The 24,279-nt window shown below is 36.6% G+C and overlaps 1 protein-coding gene across 1 annotated transcript; it reads left to right on the top strand.

Annotated features, from left to right (window-relative positions):
* The first annotated feature begins 2,802 nt into the window (after nt 1-2,802).
* LOC119793807 (glucagon receptor-like) lies at nt 2,803-24,003 on the top strand. Its single transcript, XM_038301080.1, has 14 exons — nt 2,803-2,904; nt 11,153-11,244; nt 11,334-11,436; nt 11,633-11,743; nt 13,191-13,312; nt 14,597-14,703; nt 16,137-16,293; nt 16,390-16,549; nt 16,845-16,905; nt 16,992-17,061; nt 19,513-19,604; nt 19,735-19,873; nt 20,010-20,051; nt 22,865-24,003. Exons 2-14 carry the CDS (start codon nt 11,185-11,187, stop codon nt 22,928-22,930), a joined length of 1,290 nt encoding a protein of 429 aa, XP_038157008.1. The 5' UTR covers nt 2,803-2,904; nt 11,153-11,184; the 3' UTR covers nt 22,931-24,003.
* The last annotated feature ends 276 nt before the right edge of the window (nt 24,004-24,279 follow it).

Raw genomic sequence — 24,279 nt, 5'->3', positions numbered from 1 at the left:
ATGGAAAATATCATTACCAAACATCTCATCAGCTTTTGTTCAGCTTGGCCTGGTAGATCAGGATTAACATGTAGGAGATATATTGGTTTAATTTCTTCTAGACAACATATGTTTAGCCGTAGAGATGCTTTAATACACAAGGTGATGAAATGTGTTTTGAATAGACTCAAAGGACACATTTTAAAACAACAGATCTTTAGGCTTTGTTAGATATTACAGAAAATAAAGAAAAAATGTTAAGATGCTAAGTTAATTTTGGGTTTCATGTATTATCAAGTTAACAGTCAATTAGAGATACCGAGTGAGATTGAAAGATTAAAAGAGTTAGATAACTTGCTTTTGGAGTTTTATTTAGTCACATAATGAAGACAGATTCAATTATTATTTTTTTCTTGAAAACATAGATATGATTCAAAACAAGACATTTGCTCTGAAACCCTTCATTATTATCTTTTTACACATTTTTTGTTTTCTTGCTACTTCCATGCATGATTCTTTGCTTTTTCTTCTTTTATCCTTTTAGTACTCATCTTTGCTGGAAACCCAGCTGGATATCGTTCCCCTTCCTGGCCTGAATGATTTTCCTCCCATTATTCAGTTTTGTGTTTTTCAGCTTTTCTCAACTGCTTGTCCGTTTCCTGCTGTACATGGAGGATTCTCATGCATTGTCTTTTCTTTCTGAATGTTATCTTTTTCTGTCCAAATCACTCAGTAGTTGTTGTTTTTTTTGTAATATCCCTTGCATTTCTTTGTCATGCTGTAATCATTAATTTCCTTCTAACAGTTCCGTATGTTGTTTTTGCACTTATCTAATGTTGTGGAAATGTTCAATTATCAAGAAGTGAGACACTGTTTCAACAAAAAGAAAAGATCCATCTTGTCTTCATAAGTTTATTCTTCGAAGGCAGAGCATACTGCATCACCTCTCTTCAATTTTCGGGAATTTAACACTCAGCACCTTAGATCCTGGTCTGGACTATTTATCAGTTTTCTTGCTATGTAAGCACACTTAAATAAGCAATCATTAAATAACTTGATACTTATATTTAAACAAAGAACACATTTATTTACATCTATCTACTGACCTGCTCAGACCTCGTAGGAAATCATAATTGAGTGAACAACAAGTGTGGTAGTTAACCATCCCACACAGTCCTGACTCCTGACCCTGACCTCCCTTCAGACTGAACTGACTGGTGTTAATGTTACGTAAATTCTGTTGCATAAGTTACATTAAGTAAAGAAATGTTATGATAAACAATTGCAATATTTTTTGTGAGTTAATATATATTGATACTGTATGTATGATTTTAGATGACACACACACACACATATATATAAATAGGTAAATGTATGTATGTGCGTGTATCTATATATATATAATTTTTATTTTTATTTCCTTTATCCCTCTGTCTGCAAATACAGCATTCTTTTTACACCTGAACTCATGCAGGCTTTTTATATGAAGAACTAAAAAGATAAAGATAAATCCAATGCTACATATTAACCTGAGAAGCTAGATTGTTCATGTGTAGCAATCAGGTTTAGTTCTACTCTACACATTATTTCTCACAAAAATACCGTGATAATTCAGTTTGCAGGTGTTAGCTCTATGGTGCTGGTGAAGATTATCAGTCATCCAGGTCATAATCATTACAAAAAAGTTAAGTGGTTTCCAGTAGTTTGTTTTTTAACTTGTTGGAATTAGCTTTATAGTGCATCAGAATGCAGCTAGTGGAGAGACAAAGGCAGACTTAACCAGAACTTTATGTGAATACATGCATAGAGCTCATAATGCAAGCTGCTGGATCTGTCTCCACCTCATGGAGTTCACCTGAAACAACATCAGGCTGAATATAAACAGAAAAATGTACCCAGTCGAAATGAAACTGCATGCAGAATCAACTTAGTTGTCAAATGCCATAACAGTCCATCCATCTATCCATCCATCCATCCATCCATCCATCCATCCATCCATCCATCCATCCATCCATCCATCCATCCATCCATCCATCCATCGCATTTCAAGCAATAAACTTTATGTGTTTGAAATAAACCAACTATTACTTTTGAGTAAGTATAGTCTACTTTATTAATTCTAAATACTTAAAACTGACAATTATATATTTTAAATAATGTACATTAAAATGAATATGCACCATGTAAATAGTCAAATCATGTTTATTTAATAGGTCTGTGTTGAACTTATCTAAAAAGAGTTTGAGAATCTTTTAATTGAATTACATAAATCTTAAAACTAGGGGCAAAATAGGCCTGTTTTTATGCATCCATCCATCCATTTGTCCATCCATCCGTCAATCCTTCTTTCATCCATCCATCCATCCATCCATCCATCCATCCATCCATCCATCCATCCATCCATCCATCCATCCATCCATCCATCCATCCATCCATCCATCATCAGTCATATTTCTCACTATCTCAATGATAGCTTTCCATCACATGGCTGCTATGGCAACAGAGAAGCTTTGTATAATCATTTAGTAGCTATAGTTGCATATCTCATAAGAATACATATCTCATTTTACTTTCAGAAAATAAATGAGCAATTAGATGTTTAAATTTGAATTGCTTTACCATATTTTCTTAATTTTCATGTTTCCATCCTATTTATCTTAATCATGTCTGAATGGCTGCATTTACGCACAGAGCTTTTGGAGCGCAAAACATTGTTTGTATCATAAACTAACAAAACAAGCAGATAAATCAATGAGAATGTTACGGGGAGACTGAGGGGATTGTGTGCTGGTCTCTCCATCACTCGTCATCCCATCTCTCACTGCTGAAGTCACTGATTATCAGACCCCAGAGCTGCACAGTCTCTGCTCTGAGCGGCTGCAGGTGGATTTTTCTCTCTGACTGAAGCATCTGATCCCATTTACAGTAAGTGAGATTAAAATACATTCTTCTCGTTTTTAATACAGTTTTACTGTTGGATTAATCTAAAATATAACAACTTGAAAGGAATTGCCTTTCTAAGCAATAATGGCTCATGATAAATTAATTAAATAGATCTGATCTCCTCATGTTTTTATTTGGAAATCCTAAAAATTAGAATAATTGTGGTTCTAAAGTTTTATCACCTATATCACCCATAGTATCAGTTTCAAGTATTTGATGAAAAGTAGGCTAATTATTTTTGCACAACTTTAATTTCGTTATGCTGCCAAGATGCTTGTGTTTAAAAGGTTCCTGCAGAATCCTACCCGTTTTTTAGCATTCCATTATCAAGATAATGAAGTTCTAATGATTAACTGTATTATAAATCCACTTCACTCACACGGCTGCTGTTTCCTTCACACTCTGATTTCATTAGTTCTAGAAAATCTGATCTGTAACAGGGCAGACTTTATGGATCTTCTGTTCCATCCATCTATAGTCTAACCAATAATCCATGCAGAGGGAGACAATTGTCCTGGTTCTATATGGAGGGAGGGAACTGCACACTTAGCACATCTGTTAACTTTATATATAATTTTTAGAAGTTTTTAATGGGCCATGATCAACAAAATGCTTTGCAAATAAAATATAATCTGGACTGATGTCTATTAGCAGTTTTATTGTACCATATGATTTTAATTGATTTTGGACTATAGATACTTGAAACCCCATAATCATGACAGAAAAGTTAGGTGATTTTTCCTATATAGAGACACCTTTAAGTAATCAGGTTTGTTTACATTTTCAGGATACTGTAAAATGCTGTTTAAAGTCTCTAAGCATATGAAAAATTGGCTTCTCATATTTGGCAGCCCTTTCATTTGTTTCTATATTTACAACTGTTACCTGTAATAATATGTAACTTTAAATTTGGTTTTGATAACATACTCTAAACATCTTGTTAAAGCTCCTTATTAGCATTTCTTTGTTTGCTGTGAGAATCTTGCCAAAATCTTCTTATATCTTCCTACATATGTTTTTTAAATCTACAGCACAGACTCAGCCAAAGCAGACTATTAATAGGTCGAGAGGGGGAAACTGTCTGTTCTTGTAATATACTGAAGATAAACACATATTAACAGCCCCAATTAAAAGTATATTTATAGTGTAGACTTATTTTGACTGGACCCTGCTCACTAATTTCTGTTGATTACTGATAAGTTTCAGCTCTGCAAGAGGCAGGAGGGATCTCAGGTAACAAGTCCAACATCTAAAGGGGATAAAGTTACTTTAAAACTCTCCAAAATATATTTAATTATAATGGGATGGTTATTTTAAAGTATATATAAGCTTCTTTTAGAAATCAATCCAGGTTCTGATTGATCCTCGAAGTAACAGAATATGTCAATAAGAAAAGAGACTTTCTGCAAGATCGTTTTAGCTCTAGGTCATTTGACCCAATCAGTCACTGTTGGATATTTTAATTAGATAATAGAAAAGTCTCGTTTCCAAGGAGTTGTTTTGTACTGGTCAGAGTAACAAAAGAATGTGTAAACCAGTATAAAATTACATTAAATAATTATGAAATTGTGAATTTTTTTTGTAGTTTGTCACAAAAGAAATGAAAAATAAGACATTGGTATAAATAAAATGACTGAAAATGAAGAATAAATGACCAAGGTTCATTATGGTGTGAGATCATAAGAGTTATACCATATACTTAGTTAAAAAATGGATGTGAAAAATTGTTGAGGATAGCTGGGATAGAGCATTGCTGTGCTGGGAAAACAAGCCATTACTTACATGAATTCAATAAGTTCAATGAAAGTAAGGCCATCTGAATAATGAATTACACTAGATATAGAGACACACAAATTATTTTATGAAATAGAATCTTCAATTTTCTGTTGATTAAAAAACAGCAAGAATGAGTTTCAAAGCAAACAATAATTTTCTATTGCATTAAACATATTGCTTTTCAGAGAGAGGAGGAAAATATGATTCAAGCTGCCATGCATCACAAAAACTTTTAATTCTCATAAAGTTGTGGAATAGCAAATAATAGTTGGAAAGTTAAAATATTGACCCAAAGGCAATCCATCACACCAAGCATGCTTGTAGCGACAGAGGAGAGGAAAAACTTCCTTTTAACAGGAAGAAACCTCCAACAGAACCAGACTCAGTGTGAGCGACCATCTGCCGAGGCCAACTGGGGTTCAAGGAAACAATAAATAAAACAAATAAAATCCTCAAAAGTGTATATAGCGGGATGGCTGGGCTTAATGTCTGTCAGTGCTATGTATGTCACTAGCTACGTTTACATGCGCAAAATTTCCCCGATCCGATCCAAACCTTGGTTGATCGGAAATTCAAAATCTCCGTTTACATGGACACTAAATGAAATGATCCGATCATGACGTGTGTATACATGTACCAAGCGTTGGATCAGATTAAATCTTTTAAGCATGCGCAGAACTTCCTGCCAAACTTGGCAGTTCTGTCTGCGCATGGTTTTTGGGAGGCCTGACAAACGATGCGCTCGGAGCGAGCGGAAAGAAAAAAGGAGAGAGGAGGAAAAAAGCGCTTGGCAGCGAAATGTACGAGAGAAAATGTAGAGAATGAGCGATTGAACCGGCGTGGGAGAGCGAGTGGGCTGTGGAGAGAGAAAAGAGGAAGAGGAGGAGGATAAATTCCTGCTTCCTGCAGCTTTAAATGAACTTGAGTGTATAAGTCGGCGTTCCTAGACTCCCCCCGCCATGTTGTTCACAACAAGAGCGAGAGCGACCGGTGGTTTCCTGTTGTTGACAAGGCGGAAAAACGTCACGCTGACGTCGCACACATGCGCAGTGAAGATTATTTTACTCTTAAGATCCGAATGGGTGTTTACATGGACGCCAATCGGAATGGCGATCGGCAAAAACCACCTCTCTTATTCGGAATTAAATTTAGATCCGATCGGACCGAATCGGATTAGAATCTTCAGTCTGACATGTTTACATGAAACATTTTTGATCTGATCAGGCCTTCAATCCGATTAGTTGTGTCCATGTAAACGTAGCTACTGTCCACATGTGTGCCCATTTGAAAACCTTTAAAGTTAAAAAAGTATATTACTGTGAAAGAGAAAATGCAATATTTAAGTTGAAATTCTTATTTTGCACAACCAAAACCGTTGCTATCATAGTTTGTCATGTTTTGATAAGGTTGTTTATTTGTTTTTCTGTACAAAAACTTTATTGTACAACTGGTTAAGTTGTTTTTATGTAACATATTTTGTAATAGCGTAGTAATTTATAGGTTTGTATTTTGACTTCCCACATGGTAAAAAAAAATGTTTTACATCATAATATGTTTTGCTTATCTTATGGAAAACATAAAATAATGTCTCATTTATTTTTTTAGTTCCAGCCTGTCCTTGTATCGACAGATCTAAAAAAAAAAAAAGCAAACCTTCAATCAATCCTCAGTCTGCTACAGGCAGTGGTTTTCAAAATGCCATAACCTGGGGAAAAGCCAAATAGATCAATGTTTCTGCAGTGCACTGGGAGTGGGAGGCTTAACTGAGCCTGAGGTTGGACCCCCTATCAATGCTAGGGACATGATATCCCCGACGACCGATACTTTGGATTTATCTTTGGGCTGTCACTCAGCGCTGCACCTTATCCCAACTCAGTGAGCTGATGTCTGTTCTGGTTTTCACTGACACAGCTTCAAAACATCTACAAATAAAAAATTATATATATTTTTAGGAAAACGTGAAGATAATTAACACTTGGTCTAAACTGGTAGTGAGTTTCTGTCAAAGAGAAATTAATTTCACTGTTTTAGAATGTATCCATTTTATTAGAAATAAAACTTCTTCCTATTTGAACAATGTGGCATAAAATGAATTGTGTAGAAAAAAGAAATGCAAAAATACCTTACATTAAGTGTAATTACCCTTAATTTGAGTAGGTAAATAATATGATTTGCCAATGGAATAAGTATTTTTACTACTGAAATAAGATAATTAGATAATATGCACTTGAAATAAGACAATGCATTTTTTTTTTCTTATTTCAAATGTGAACTGTCTTGCTCAATTGGCATAATGTCTCTATTACCTCCTCAATTCAAGATAAAAAGTACAAATTTTAAGAAAAACGTATTTAGATTTAAAATTTTTGCAGTGAACATGTTAATAAAATAGTACCGTATGCAAAACTTTCCAACCATTTCCTCTGTCTCGGTGCTTCAAAAAGCAAAGCTTCTTTGCGATATTAAGTCCTACTTTCGTGTTTCTTATACTTCTGCAGCTTTTTCAGTGCCAGAAGAATATCTGTTTGTTCTTCTTACTTTAGGAAAACTATTCAGCAGCTTCAAATCAAGAACAAATAGGCTCCCATCCTCTGGGACAAGCCCCAATCATTTACCTTTATACCTTCCAGTCACAAAAACCCCCACTGCTGACAATCAGACCCCACACACTTTAATTCTGTGTTCTTATTTTATGCCTTCTGAGGGTGTTTTATACTAATTGTTTTTAATCTCTGTCTCTGTATCATGTAAACCTTCTATCTCAAGAGTCTCTGGTCATGAAATGACAATAAATTTCTCGATACCTGATTCTTAAAGTAACAAGTTTGAAAAATTTAAAGAAAACAACAGAACCGGAATGAGGAACAGGATTTCAGCTAATAACTCTTAAAAAATAAATTTTGTGTTCAGAACCAAGTTTAAAGTTAATTCCACTGTACAAACAAACTGGTTCATCCCTGTTTCCAAGTATATATTAATGTCTGATTGATTATTGGGTCATTTAGAAACAAACAGTCTGTTTCAGGATGGGGGCTCTGGGCCCCTGGGTGGCTTCAAAGGTACACAATGTTCTCAGAAACTGAGAACAGAATGCTTCAAAAAGAACATTTGTAAAAAAAAAAAAAAAAAAAATTTTTATAAAATATATGTTTCAATAATTATTATAAATTATGGCTTGCAATTGTGTATAGTTTTAACTTGAAAAACGTGGATTCAAAACTGAGCTCTATGGCTCTTTCTCCAAGTATGAATGAAAGAACTCTCTGACCTTGGCTGACAGGGCACTAAAATGCCTTTTCTCTGTCACAGTAATATTCTTTTTAAGCTTAAAAGTCATCAAATGGGTTCTGAGTCTGGTTCTGCTGGAGCTTTCTTCCTGTTAAAAGGGAGTTTTTATTCTCCACTGTCGCTACAAGCATGCTTAGTGTGAGGGATTGCCTTTGAGTCAATGAGTCGATGCAATCAACTGCTTTTCCTTAGATGGAAAACTCTGAATCATTTTAAATTTATGATCTGGTTGAATTATAAAGTGCCTTGAGATGAGGCGATTCGAATTGGCACTATATAAATAAACTGAATTTAATTTAATATTTATTGGAAATATAATACAAAGTTAAAAAAACATGAGTTAAAAGTCGTATGCTGGAATTCTTAAACTGTATTTCTAATTTGACTAGAAATAAGTAATGGAAGAATACAAGGCCGACCTAAACCTAAAGGAAGATGTGGATATTTTTTCATCCGTTACTGAGATGCTGTTTGAAGAAGGAAGCAGCTCTCTGATTCTGGAGATAAAGCAACTCTCAGACCCAGGAAAGGATTCTTCCTCAGAAAGTGTCTTCTTCCTGAGGCTCTCCAATCTGCATTGCTTTCAGTTTACTAGGAATACAGCAACATCTGGTTCAGCTTTTGTGCCTTTTAAATTAATTTGATTGATACTTGCAGAGCTGATACAGAGGCAAGACTGTTATATGTTCTTAAGCCTCATCACGTCAACCATTGTGTTGATACATAGATTCAATTCACTTTTCCTTTTTGGGAATCATCAGAGAGTCTCTGAACCTCGAGAGTATCTGATATAAAGCTAATTCTCCAACCTTAAGGGTTTAATTATTTTAAAGAAACTTTTGGTACATATTTTCAAAGGTTGTTTATCCAATTCTCCTTTGAAAGATATGCTGCATAAACTTTTTCTTATTTTGTCCCCTTAGATCAGAAAGCACTGACGTATTTAATTTGATTTTATCTGTGCAACCCTTTATTCAGAAGTCATTTTATCAGAGAATAGCATCTAGTTGTGTCTAGTTGAATTGGAACCTATAAATGCAGAGGTTCTCTTTCTGGTCTGAGAGGTTTGTTAGAGAGAATGAGAGAACAACAAGCATCACAAAGACAAAGTAACCTAGCAGACAGGTCAGGGAGAATCTTATATATGTAACAACCCGAGTAAAGATGAGACAAACTCGGTCTTAAAAAAAACATATGTTCTTTATTAAACAAAAAATCCTTTTCCTCTCTTTCTACAACTCTGATGGCTTAAGGTAGACAATATTTACACTCTGACATTGGTGGATGGCAGATAAACCCGCATAACCAGAACAAGAAAGTCACACACTTATATAAGGCTTCACAGCAATCAGGTGAAAAGCAAACACTGCACACGATCACCATTGAACACTGCAAACGATCAGATCAGATATAATATTGTCTATCAGCTCACAGTATGCTTGGGAGAGTGACCAAGGAAAAAAACAACAACTAAATGGAAAACAGATAAGATTCCTAAGTGAACAATGGGACCAAAGACACCAAACAGGGTTGGACTAACAAAAAAAAAACAACATAAACCTAAGGACAGCAGGAGCAACAAAAACCATCTCTGTAAACAAACAGAAAACAACAAATCACAAAAAATGCAATCAATTTATAGTTTTAATAACCACCTTAAAATCTCTAAAAATACCTGTGTATGGTGTACATCCCCCTCATCTCCCCGCATACACAGCCTGGTCTGTTAGGGCTTCCTAAAAAGAAACAAACAATAAAAATGTCTATTTGTCCTAATAAAAATTTAATATAACCCCCATTCTTTAAAAACACTCACCAACATTCTTGACAAATTTATAACATGCTTGGAACTAAGAGGCGTTCTGGCGGAAACTGACACCTTCCCAGAAATGCTCCCAGCTTCTGCTTTTATACTGCTTGGACAACGCCCACCATACCACTAGTAACATATACTGTAGAAGTTTAAAGCAGAATTTTTTTTTTCTTTTATTTTGAGTTTAAAGGAATAGTACACCCAAAACATGATTAGCCGGCAGACCAAACCAGATGAAAGTGCGCATTCAGCGTCTGCTCTTGATAATGCAAGCGTAGAAGAAGAAATTTGCTGTTTACCTGTGCAAAGAAAGAAACAACGAAAGAAAAATGTTTGAGGACTTCAGTGTTGAGGAAGAGCATGAGTTCTTTGCCGAGCTGAATGCGCACTTTCATCTGGTTTGGTCTGCCGCGGTTTCCGTAGCGTCGTGAACTCGAAGGCGCGCGCTTTCAGGAAATCCTATACACTACTGTTTATGCTCTAAAAACATTCTAAATGACTTCGTTTCGAGTAAATTCTGGATGCTACCCACTCAGGACACTTGGAATATATTGGACGAGCAGTATGGAGGAATATTGACACGTTTTTTGTGGACTTTTATGGACCTTTCTGTCTCGGGCACCATAGACCTCCATTATTTGAATGTCAGCAGACAGCAAGAAGCCTCCCAGATCTCCAGATGCATTTGAGATATCAAAAAAGTACTCCAGAGTGTTGTTCAGCATGGGGGTGAGTAGAAAATGAAGGCTAATCATGTTTTGGGTGTACTATTCCTTTAAACATCCAGTTGACAAAAACCCTAAACCTTCCGTCAATTATGGCTCAGTCAAAGTCCAGGCTTGTATCGGCTGTGGCAGGACTTGAAAACAAATGTCTATATCATATCAATTTGAATATCAATGAGCTCTAAAGCAAAGAAGATTTGGCAAAGGCGTCCAGTGGTTCGACGTTGGTAGAGACATTCACCAAAAAGACTGCAACTGCAGTGAAATTAGGTTGTTTTTTTTTAATTGAATCCCACTTTTTATAACCATGCATCCTTTGCTTATCACTTTTCTAAAATACACTGAACTACCTTTGCAAGGGACTGCAATTCTTTTTAAAACATCTGTATTTTTGAGTAGCATTGAAAGTGTGCTGATGGTGTAAGAATTAAACTTGTTTTCAAGTAGAATTAGACTAACTTTATTGTCATTTTGTATACAAGGATTGTATACAGAACTAAATTTCAAAGACTAAATAGACTATTAGTAGACTATAGAGACTAAATAGACTAATACACCCTTAAATAACCTACTGTAAGTTGTGCAACAGTCATCAGTTATTGTCTGATCAGATGTTTTCTCCTCTCAGCCTCTAAAGAAAGAGCACCCTAATCTGCAGTGATGAGAGGCACACACAATATAAACGCTTTGATTCGTCTGCTGTTCTTTATGCTGCCACAGGTTAGTTCTGAACAAATGTTGTTTATTTCTCCTACAGATGATGCCCTCAGTTGGTGTTGATGCTCTGCCTTCTTTGCTTATTCTTACAGCTGGAGTCTGGCTTCGGGAAGGTTTTGGAAGAAACTTATCTGAAGTGGGTTCAATATAAACAAGACTGTATCAAAATGATGAAAAATGAGCCACTACCTCAAGGTATAAATCAGAAAGTAAATGATGAATATAATCTTCCTCTCTATGGCTCAGATGTACTACATTTTATCAGCTGGTTAATGGTTTTATTATTGATTTGAGTCAGATTGATGAAATTGAATAAAAAATTGTTATGGGTTTACTTTTTCATCTTTTTTATGTCTTGAACCATAAGAATTGTTCTTCTTTATCTTTTTAGAAGGCTTGTTTTGCAACAGGACATTTGACAGATATGCCTGCTGGCCAGATACCCCTGCAGGCTTGATGGTCAACATTTCATGTCCTTTCTACCTGCCCTGGTTTGACAAAGGTATGGATATTCTTTCTGCCCTTTACAATCAGTCTGCCCTCTTTCGTTCTGTTGACCTGTGTTCTATTATCATCTGTATTTCAGTCAGAGAGAGTTTATTGCTCTTTAAATCCTTACTACAGAGCCGAAAAATGACAGAAAAAAGTATTTTTGGTGAAGATTGATAATGGAACTAATGTGATTAGGAAAATAAAACACCTTACAGCTTCAGTTAAAGGTATAGTGGAGGATTTTTGAAAATTCCACTTTTAAAGAAAACTACACATACACAACCTTGTACCTGCTTCTTAGAGGGAACGCGAGAGCATGCACAAACCAATTTCTCCTCGTGCACGCTCTGTTTAAAAGTTGCTTTTGGTATCGCTCATACAAGCTTACTTTCCAAAAGAAGATTAGCAATTTTTCCACAATGTCAGACTCACCACCGGTAAGTGAAAATGGGGATGAGCACGTAGGACGGCCTTACGTTTCACCAAAATTATTGACAATTAGGAGGACCACTTATTTTTACGATCCACCCAGAAAAAGAGCATCCTCTACTACAGTATACCTTTAAGAGCAAAGGAAAACCTAATCTTATAAGGTTTCTCTCACCCGGCATCACCAATTCATCAAAATCAGGAAGTCAAATGACTCAAAACCAATTACAGCCTCCTTTGGTTTTTTATAAGTAGATAAAAGAAGTCCCTTTTCGTCAAGTAGATTCAAACTAGCCTGCTGTCTGTTCCAAAAAGATGTTAAATGCTACAATTAATAGAGTAATACCAGCACTGTATTTTCCACATTTATATGAATGTCATTGAACACCTCGATAAGGGCAGTGTCAGTTGTAGTCTTTTTATTTAAGTTATTTTGATGCTTAAGCACACCTTTTTTAATGGCGTTATCTTTAACTTTGCCGGAGTCTGTAAATTTTGCAGGAGCAACTTCTCCAAACAGTTATTTTTTAAACAGTGGTTTAATAATTGCTGTTATTTAGGGAAGGAGTTTATTATTTTAATCAGACCACATACTATGCCAGAAAAAATTTGATAAAGACAGTTTTGGGCAAAATGTCAAAACAAGTCTGCATCCTTGTAGCAGGAGGCGGAGCTTTGTTTACGCAGGATTTATTTTAAGCTTTTGTGGTCGATTTCGTAAAATCAGGTACAAACATTGATCAAAGGCAGTGTCCTTATCAGAAACCTTTCAGTTCTTTTGAAACCTACTTCGTAACATGCCAACAGACTGGGGCTTGATGTGTAATGACATGCAATAATGTTTTTTTTTCCAAAACCAGCAATTTTTGTATTAAAAACTTTCTGTCACATATCTCTAAACTTAGAAAAATATATTTTTTTCATAAGTTTCAGCCAAACAACCCATTATGGCTATTCACTCTATATTTCCCCACTGCCCCAAACTGCAACTCTCCCCCTAATTACCTTATAAATTATTCTTCACCTAGTGTCTCAGGGATCTGTGCGTAGGCGATGTGGTTCCAATGGACTCTGGGAGACAGACGGAAGCGGGAATGTGTGGAGGGACATCAGCGAGTGTGAGCAAGAAAAAGAGGTGGCGTCTCAGGAGGTACAACTGGGGTCTCTACCACACTTTGCAAAACATATATATGTTTTTATTATATAAGGTTGCAGGAAGAAAAAAAACATCTTTTGTCATGTTTATAATTTGAGCGGATGTTTCCTAGTGTTTTTGTCTTGCAATGTTCTAATATTAGATGTTTTGCTATTTGTATATTTACATTTAATTTGCGAGTTTATTCTTGTGTTCTTTCTGCATTTGTTTGCTTCTGTTGTTGATCTCTTTTCTGTGCATCCCTACTCAGCTTTATCCAGGTTTTTTGTTTCTGCTCTCCACCACAGTCATTATTTAAACCGCACTAGTTTGCCTGTGCCGGATCATAACCGCTGATTCCTCTCACTTGTTTTTCCACCCCTTATGCTTTTGATGCCTCTCTGTTGAAATGTCAAGCACCATGCCTGCTGTTGGTCATGCATGTTCATCCTTCTTTTTTTACTTTTCTGTAAATTACCTTCACCTAATCATCCTGCCTTGGCATTTCGGTCCAGACTATGTATCAGCACTATAATCTTTGAGAACAAAGGCAAAAAAGCTTATATCTGAAGGATCAAATGTTTTTTTTTAATGCTCTGTTCTTTTGTTTAGTTTTTTTTTTTTTTTTTGTTAAAAACCTTACAGACGAGAGTAAACTTTGCAGATGAAAAATGCTGCTGACACTAAACACAGAAGCAAAAGGCAAAAAAGGCATCAAATAGGCTATCTTATATAACTTAATACCTGAAAAATGTCATTACAAACTAAAGTGCACCATAACACTAGGGGAATTCAACAAAGTCAGATATGGCAGCAGCATGTTCTATTGTAGAATATTCTGCCACTTGTGTAAAGAAGCCATGAAGGGAAATGTTCAGTTCTTTCCTTTCCTTCCTCCTTTCTTTGGGTCATTTCACTGATGTCTTTACTGGAGCCCTGGTCCAGCCTAAAATATTGCGCTGTAAAGTCTTTCTCATTCATTATTACCGTACATGAGTGCTATTTCTTGTGCTTTTGCCATTTTTACTGAGTTTAGAGATTGCCTTTACATTTGCCTCCATCTGCCACCGTATTTAAGTTCTCTGAAATGTCTTGATGCAAAATAAATCAGAGAAATCAAAGTTTATCCAGTATATCAATAACATGTGTTTGGATTTTGGATTTGAATTCCACAATGCTGCATAAACAACTATCATGGCCTTCTGGTTTCATGATGTAATTTCTATTTTCTCTTATTATTTCTTTTCTATATCATTTTATTCAGTTTGACGCTAATTAGATGTGTCTTTATCTTCACAGCTTTGGCTCAAACAGCTGATGGTGGGCTTCAGGACATTGTACACTGTCGGCTATTCCTTGTCTCTGTCGACGCTTTTATTGGCTCTAATCATTATCCTGAGCTTTAGGTGAGCTGTCTTGCATAAACTAGATGTAGTCTTCTGTATTTTAGTAGGTTTATTCAGTAAAACCACAACATGCACTTTCCCTTCCCTTAAAGCTGTCCAGGCTGTCCAGCTAGTTATTGTGCTGCTTTGGTTCTACAACTGAGCCGGTTATGCTGAGCTACTGTCTGATGGTTGGGTACCATCAAAATGGATCTTTTTGAGCCCAACTAGATCATCAGAACAACACAGTTTGGGTTTAAAGCCAAACATTGGAGCTCAGGTTTTGAGATTCCTTTTGCAGCACTGAATAATCGGCATGTTCTAGTTGCAAGTAGAACCAATGGTGTTGCTGTTACTAGTATTTACTAGCTATGGGATGTTTTAGAGGTTCCTTGCATGTCCAACCTGTTTCTGGTCACTCTATAGCATCTTGGTTTTAACCAAACCCAGGACTTCATTTCATTTTCAGTCTTGAAAAAGGTACCTGTATTTGTTTGAATAATTTTCTGTCTGATTATCTAAATTTTCCTTTAAACCCCCTGATACATCATGGACTCTATGACGGTAAGCTGGTCCTGCTGAAGCAAAGCTTCCCAAAGTGTGGCCTAGTGGATAGGGCATTGAGATTGGAATCTAGAGGTTCTGAGTTCAACCCCCACTCCTATGGACTGACCCTTAACCCCACACTGCTCCCCAGGTGCTGCACAATGACAGCCCACTGCTCCCCAAAGGGATGCGTTTGAAGAGTTCATTTCGTGGGTCTTTACTTGTGACAGTGTAATGACAATAACAGCTGAAAAAAAGGATGTTTAGGATGCTTTCTCTATGTTCTCTCAGACAAATTTCAAAATGAAGTCATGGCGTTCTCATAGAACCAAGGTTATCTTCTTGCACACATTCCAGTGGAATTCAACTTATTTTGTCTCTTTCTGATTGGACAGATATGAAGTTTAACCTCAACTGTAATAAAAAACTTGCTTCAGGACTCTATGACATTTTAGACATTTTTGCAGCTTCTTATAGTATCTTATTGTCTGCTCGTCACAGCGGAACAGCCCAACATAGAACAGAATGTCTCTTCCTGTGCTTCATTAATGCAAACTGTTAATGTAAAAGGTGACAAGTGGTGGAGTTGGTCTATGATTTTTTTTGTTTGTTTGTTTGTTTTGCTTTTACAACCCGTCATACATTCTAACTGCACTGTAGTCAAATATCAGAGCAGGAATGAATGAACAGAAAGTTTTAATTAAATGAACATACCTCCCCTCCATTGTGGCAATTCTTCTTTTCTCTCAGATTGTTATATATTTTTTGCCACATAATACAAAAAAAGATTAACTCGTTTCAGCTTGGTGATTTTCTGTTTAATCTAAAAGCAACATATCCTAAAATGAGTTGAAAATTTGGATTTTGGAATCTGATTAACACATTTCAAATGTCATGTGTGTGAACAGGAAACTGCACTGTACCAGAAATTACATCCACGCCAACCTGTTTCTGTCCTTCATCCTGCGGGCTGTGGCCGTCATTGTAAAGGACACTATGCTGGATCACCACTTTGGGAGAGAAATTGTCAATGATGCCGATGTAACTGCAATGCTCAGTCATCAGGTGGGTATCAAAAGCTTAATTCTGCACAAAATCTCTAGGCTAAGCCTAAATCCAGCAAAAGCCCTCAGGTAATAATTTTTTTCCCCATTCCAAAAGGCTACTATCGGCTGCCGGATTGCTCAGGTTATGATGCAGTACTGCGTCTTGGCCAATCACTACTGGTTCTTTGGAGAAGCAATATATTTGTACTCTGTTCTCATTTCCTGTGTGTTCATTGACAACAACAAATACCTGCCCTACCTCTGTCTTGGCTGGGGTAGGTAACTTTTTTAATGATTTGACACATCTTTAAAAGTTTCATGCAGCTAAAATGTTCTCCTTCGCCATCTGTTAGAATTTCTTTTCATCATCAATTCAGTATTAAACTACATTAAAAGTTTATTCAAATAGGTGCTTTGAAAGCGAATGCATTCATCACCAGAGTGACATATGTGCATGTCAGCAGAGGCGTCAGTGCACACAAACCATGGAAACATTTAGTCAGCATTGTTCATCTTTGTTTTGTTTTCTTGGAGGTGATTTTTTTTTTTTGTCATTTCTGTCATGCTCAGGTACCCCTCTCCTGTTTGTGGTACCCTGGGTGGTGATGAAGGTACAAAAGGAAAACAAAGAGTGAGTGACAGTGTTTGTCGGAGCGACACTCTGTGTGCCACTGATAAAGACTGCTTAATGTACAGTATGTGCGTTTTCTCTTCCAGATGTTGGGCCGTTAATGAGAACATGAACTACTGGTGGATCATTCGCTTTCCAGTTCTTACAGCCTCACTCGTAATGATGACACACACAGATCAGCTCCCATCTGTTTGTTCAGACACATTTAATTTGTCATCGTCTGACATTATATACACTTTCAGAGACTTTAAAAAGTAGCACCCTTTGATCTTCCTATAGATTATGAAAGATTTCAGCCCCACATATTAAAGCATATAACTACATTGTTATGTAAGCAGAATAAGAGTGACATGTTACTATATATGGAGGACCAACTCTGACAATTAAAAATAAATACAGAAATAAGTAATTAATAAATACAAAGGAATATAATTAAATGAGTGAAAAATATATATTAAATCGAGTTATCAATTAGCTGAACTGAAGCACTTGGCAGCTTTATTTGAAAACAGTGATGGAATTCATGACATCGCTCAGGCAGAACATTTTTTCTGTTACCTGCATGGATGAACAACTTATGTTATCCTTGAGTCACAACTCAGAAAAGAGGACCCAGTATTTAGGTTAGATAGACTGTGGAATTATTTAAAAAGTATTTATTTAAAAAATGAAGGATCTGCAGTTCTGCAGTAGCAGGGACTAGGCCGTCTGAGGCAGTAAACTCTGCAAGAGAGAGAGACACAGGTTAGTGACCATGTAAATGTAATGGAGGAAGATTATGAACGTGAGTCACTAAGCGGGTTTACAAATTTAGTCCATCAACCGGGGAGAGAGAGTTAGGATCCAGCTGGTGGGCAACGACAACAAGATCCGCCCAGAGTGTCCAAGATGCTGCAGCCCCGGAAGACAGGTCAGGCAAACAGATCAAAACAGGAAGGCTCAGAGATCCAAGAGTCTGAAGCCAGGTCAGGAAAACAGATCAGAACAGAAGCAGGCAGGCTCAGAAGTCCAAAGACAGTTCAGGCAAACGGTTCAGACAGGAACAGACAGGTTCAGTAGTTGAGAGGCAGTACAGGATCAGGATAAAGACACACCAAGGAACTCTAAAAACACTTTCACCACTGGTTAGAAAATAAAAGAATAATCTGGCCCTAATAAATCGATGTAAGCTCCTTAAATAGAGGCAGGAGCAGGTGGATCAGATGAGCAGTGATTAGAAACTGAGCACGGTAAGACAGGTGAATGGAAAGAGTAATTAAGCCAGTCATCAGTACCAAGATCATGACACCTTGATTGTCCCTAACAGAAACTGCAGCTTCTGCTTCAGAAATGTACATTAGCGGGAGAAGCAAATTCAGTCTCCATCTCATTTCTGACCACCTAAGAGAAAATAAGGATCTGTTGCTAAATAATGACAAAAGCATAACATTAATCACATCGTTAATTAACTGGGTTACGAGACAAGATGAAGCGTATTGTTCTCCCTTGAGAACATTGGTCCAAAACATGGGTAATCCCAAACTTGATTTATATCAACATTAATGCCAAGTTCTCAAAAAGTAAACAGCTCTGCGGTCATTTCCAGATGTCTGAAAAAATACTATGCTCTGATTGTAGCACATCTCTTGAATTCCACTGCTGCAGCTCAGCACTAAAACATTTTTTTATTTATTCCACTGTAACATTATAAGATCTAAAGTGTCAATGAGTTTCTTTTTTTAATTTCAAATACAACTTGCTGGTTTTAAATATAAATGTGTGGTGTTATTTATTAACTAGATGATGAATAATTTGATTATTGAAAAAGAGCAACATATCTAAATATATTTATATTTATCAACAGCATTTTTGTCTTTGGTTAGACAAGTATGTGAATAATGTGAATAATAATTTATTTGTGTAGATGTGATAACAATATTCACTGTATATAATAAAAGAATATAAAACAAACTAGATATTGTAGAACCTGATATTTATACATCTATCCATCCATCTTCTCCCACTAATTCCATCAGGGTCACGGTGAGGCCGGTGCTTATCTCTTGCAGGCTATGAGAGGAGGGGTACAGCCTGGACAGGTCGCAAGTCTGTTGAGGGATATAGATATTTGTACAAATAAAAAGAATTAAGATGGATATAACAATAATTGTGATGGCTAAAAAAAAAAAAATTAGATACACAAAAATAGATTTCAGAACCAACTCCAGTAAGACAGCATTTCATTTGCATGAAGTCTGTTGATGATGGCATGCAGCCGAAATGCGTTTTTGCTTAAAAAAAGGCAAATTAAGGAGGTGAAACCCATTTATGATTTTGTAAAATTAGAACATTAAGATGTTTTTTTTTTTTTATAGTCAATGCGTCCCCCCTAAATGTTCTAAAGGAAGTATAATGGGTGCCCATTAAAAAGCCATGTACATTTTCCTCACAATTATTCCCTATTTTCTTAGAATTTCAATAAAACAGTAAAATGTATTTATTTTTGTGTCAAATTGTTCCAAAGTATGAAGATTTCAGGGGCTTGGATGATAGATGTAATAGGTATGTCAATTAATCCTTAAGATAACCATCTCTGTGTTGTATTTCTTTTTTTTTTTCAAACAACAGATCAACTTTTTGATTTTCATGAAGATCCTGGGGGTAATATTTTCCAAACTACGAGCCAACATCCAAAGTCGATATCCAGATTATAAACTACGGTAAGTCTCAGAAGTACTTTACAATATGCAGATAAGATGGATTTAATTCCTTCCTCAAAATATCAAAGTCTGGTCCAAACAAAGTGTAAGATGCAGCCTAATTTTGTGAGTTTTCTCCCTTTGCCTCCAGGCTTGCCAAGGCAACCCTCACCCTCATTCCTCTGTTTGGAATTCATGAGGTGATTTTCATCTTTGCCACAGATGAGCAGACAACAGGGGTTCTACGCTACATAAAAGTGTTCTTTACTCTATTTATCAGTTCATTTCAGGTAGGTGCAGGAAAAGAAAAAAAAAGATGATGGACAGTACAACGACACAATCTAATTACCCATTTTGTTTTAAGAATTCTTAGCCCACATCCCTACAACCAAACAGGATTTTTTATTCTTTTTTTTTTACCTGCAGGGCTTACTGGTGTCTGTGCTCTACTGCTACGCAAACAAAGAGGTTTGTGACCTTTATTTATTTTCATTTCTGAAGTGAGAAAGAAAACAGGTGCTGTCATATAAAGGTGTCAGATGGAATAAGGAGACCAGTGGTTGTTTCTGATTTCAGCAACATGGCTTTTTCCAACGACATGGTTCTTGATAGAAAAAACTTGGCTGGTCCCCTTCAGGTTGGAGGAGAGTTCCTGCCTCAAGTTAAGGATTTCCAGTATCTTAGAGTCCTGATCATGAGTGAGAGGAAAATATAATGGGAGGTTGAAAGACGGAGCGGTGCGGCTATCATTATGATCTGGACATTGCACCAGTCTGTTGTTGGGAAGAGAGAGCTGATCCAAAAGATAAAGCTCTGGATCTACCAGTCCTACCCTCTCCTACGGTCCAAAAACGAGATGCTGGATACAAGTGGTTGAATTTAGCCTTCTCCTCTTGCTGGCCACTATCTTAGCAATGGTGAGGAGCTTGGTTCATCTGGGAGAGGCTTAGAACAGTGTTGCTTTTCCTCCACATCAAAATGAGTCAATTCAGCCAGCTTTGAAATCTGTTTTAAATGCCCCTTGACTCCTCCCTCAGGAGGTGCTCCATGCACATCTTACCAGGGAGGCCCAAGGGACGACCCAAGACACACTGAAGGGACTATGTCTATCGGCTGGCCTAGGTGCGCCAATGGAGCCAAAAGAGGTTTCTGTGGGGAGGAAAGTGTTGGAGTCTTTCCCTACACTGCTGCCCCCTCGTCATGAATAAGAAGAAGCACACATTTGAAGGGACACGTTACTGATGAACACTTCACCAGTTTAAAATACTTTAATCTAAGATTTAAAAAACAAATTAAACCTCCCCTGGGTCATTATTGGAAACTTTAGCAGCTAGTAAGCCTGGAGGAGGCCCATTTGTTATCACAACATACCAGAAGAAAGACATTAATAATGATTCATGACCTTGTGCTCTTGTTTTTGGTTTTCTTTTTGTCATTTCTGATCGCTTCATGATGAGTCACTATGGTGGTCTAGGTCTTTTATAGCTCTTTATTCTTTTTCTGTTTTGTTTTTTTCTGTTTGAACTGTTTTGTTGGAGTTTGACTCATTTCCTTTGTGGCTTATAGTTCCTCAGTTAGGTGTGTTATCATCATCCTCCCTCAGTTGTCCTGCTCTTCTTCAGCTGCTCATCATTAACCTAAATGTCCTCCCCCAGTTTCTTTTTCTCTAATCATACCTCCAGGGTATATAAGCTTTCTGCTTGTTACATGTTTTTTTTTTATTTCTTATTGTCAGTCCACTCTGATTCTATGACCTCATATTTAGCTCTAAATCTTTAATATGAAACATTTCAAAGTCACCACATTGCCCAGTCTCCTTCCTACACTTTTTCCCCATGTCAAACGCTAACCTTAACACAACGACAGTGAAAACAGACTGGCAGCAGTCACGTATTGCCTCCCATCAATCTGCAAAGGCCATTTTCTGGCAATCTAAAGTCCATACAATGAGAGAGAATGTTTTTTTCTAATGGAGAACATTTAAGAGAGTCAATCTTCCTAGTAAATTAACCCTGAGAGCAGAGCTTATAATGCTCAGAAAATTGCAATAAAGCCTGAAGCTTCATGTAGGACTAAAGGTCTTAGTTAGCATGGTAGACGTCAGTTAATGGATGCACAATTCAAATAAGACCAAACTGCTATTTCTGAGCAGCTGTTGGAATAAGTGGCTAAGGCAATGAAACATAAGCTTTTATGTTACATCTACATGAACCACAAGAGGAATTTGTTTGGACAAAAAAAATGAACAGATGTTTGGCTACATGTGCGATCTGATGTATTATTTCCACAAAAACATGTCATAACAACTAGGTGGTGGAGAAGGTATGGTATGGAATTGTTTTGTTTGCTACATGACCTACACTACACCAGGGGTTAGGGCATTAAAACAATAAGAGCCATTGTGACCTTTGACTTGCTAAAAAAATTTAGTTTAGAGCCACAAGAGAAACAAGATTCTTTAAAGAATAAATTGCTTCACAAAAAATCTGACTTTATTTAACAAAATTGCCATAACTGCTTGGTATTTCTTTTTTTTCTCACTAAGTTTTAAGTCACTGATCATTTATTCTTTAACTTTGGACAAAAATAATAGGTTAAAAACTTAAAAAGAAATAATTAAAAGAGGGTCTAAAGAGCCATGGGTTGCTTAAACACCAAATCAAGAAAGTTTACATCCAGGGAGTTCTCCAACAACTCCTCTCCATGTCAGAATACTTGGAGCTTAAGGTAAGACCCTCAGCACCTGAGTCTTGTCCAAAACTGGGTTAAGCAATTGACGATTCAAACCTTTTCGTAGATTGTTTCTCAAATGCAAAGCAAGAAACTGTTTATGTGAGAAAGAATCTGCTTAACCAAGTTACGGCTGGAGGTCGTTCAGCTACTGCATTTTATCTTGATTTGTTCTCAAATTACAAACTCTACTTTTGATTTTTTTTTGTGAGATATAGTGATTTTAAATGCTGCTTTTGGTGCTTTTAAATACATATATTAGATTGGAATAATTATAGAAGCTGGTGGAGACCTGGGATCTCCTTTGTTAAAGATTGCCTGGGATTTATACTAAAAGTCTACATACGCTGAAAACCTACAAAATGGCATACGCAAAAACAAATGTTTCCGATTTATCAAACCATGCACAAGTATAATAAATCACTCCTGTGCTCAAAAATTCCAGTAGCAAAGCACTGTATGACTGCCATTGTCTAACTAAATTAGTTGAATAAATAAGAAAATATAATTGTATTTCATGTTTTTAATAGGTTCTTCTTCTCTGGTTGCAGGTGCAGACAGAGCTAATGAGGAAGTTTCGCAGCTGGAGAACAGAGACAGACATTTTAGTACAGTGACTAGCTGGGCTCGATCCTCGAGTTGAAACTTTTTCCATCGCTACGGTCCAAGATCGCAACAGGTCCTCTATATCCCCAACCAGGGCAATGCCTGACAATTCCCCAACTCCAGACAACTCACAGGTTTTTGGACGCTGTGATAGGACGATTTCTCCACCAGCAGATGGTTTGGTCGAGCAACCTTCACTAGCAGGAAGTGAAGGACAAGCTCTGCAGCCCAGGAGTCAGAGGGAGAATGAACAGACATCTGCAGGAATGCAAGTGTCCTTCCTCATTCATCTTAAAGACCCTGTTGAGTGTCCCCCTAATGTTGTTGACACAAACCCAGAATGAAATTTCAATCATTGCCGGTCTACGCACCTAATTCTTTTTGATTTGTTTTGACCGTCCTAAAATATATACATTACATAATATATACATTATACAGTCTTTGATTACAATGTTTTTTTGCATTAGAAAACAATTTCTGACAGAAACCCTGCAGCATTGCGACTCAATAGTTTCAGAGAGTGATTTAAAAAACTTTTAAAACAATCAGCACCTCAAAAAAATCAGTTCTGCAAGCTCTTTATAAAACAGAGGTACAACAATGCTTGGGACTTTATTTTTCAATTCATTTTGGGGGTTTTTTCAATTCAAAAAGTTTATTTCAAACCTGCACACATTTTACAATACATATAATGACAAACAATACATGGCTTGAAAAGGGGATGAAAGAAGCAAAAGCTTATAACCTGTGGTGATACAAAGATAAAGTCTTGTTTTGGCATTATGTTTTGTATAAGGCAAGTCTGAGTTTAAAAATGTGTCTTTCACCAAAATCCTGAAAATTTCAATTCAGTATTGTCTCTTTCTCTATATGGTACATCTTTCTGTAAACAAAGCCATATTTTAAATGTCTGATCATCTGTATTTAATTACATTTTTAAGAGCTATTTACAAAAGATACAGTGGAAAAATATTAAAAGCTGTTATAGCACTAATTGCTCTTATCTAGATGCAGAACATTGCAGTTAGCAATTCTAAGTCATTCTAAAAACTGGAATTAACATTTTTCCTAACTGAAGTTAAGACCTTACATCCAGGGGCGTCTCTAGGTTTAAGAGACAAGGGTGGCTTAGCCCCTAGAAGATAATGCGTGCGCCGAATTTTTTCAGTGCACCTGCTAAGGCGTTGTCTAAGACAAGGGTGTAACTTTGTGTTGAAAGTTGGTGGGGACGGCTCATAAGGAAAGGGAGCTACCTGCGCGACGCCTTTTTTTTTTTGTTGGAAAGGATAAAGCCAAAAAAATGCGAATAACATTTATCAATTTAATGCTTACAGTTGAAAACATAACTGTTACAATATTC

This window comes from Cyprinodon tularosa, unplaced genomic scaffold (genome assembly GCF_016077235.1).
Source record: "Cyprinodon tularosa strain WSP-4 unplaced genomic scaffold, ASM1607723v1 ctg46, whole genome shotgun sequence".
Classification (NCBI taxonomy): Eukaryota; Metazoa; Chordata; class Actinopteri; order Cyprinodontiformes; family Cyprinodontidae; genus Cyprinodon; species Cyprinodon tularosa.
The sequence above is the reverse complement of the archived record's forward strand: the minus strand, read 5'-3'. Positions and strand labels throughout refer to the sequence as shown.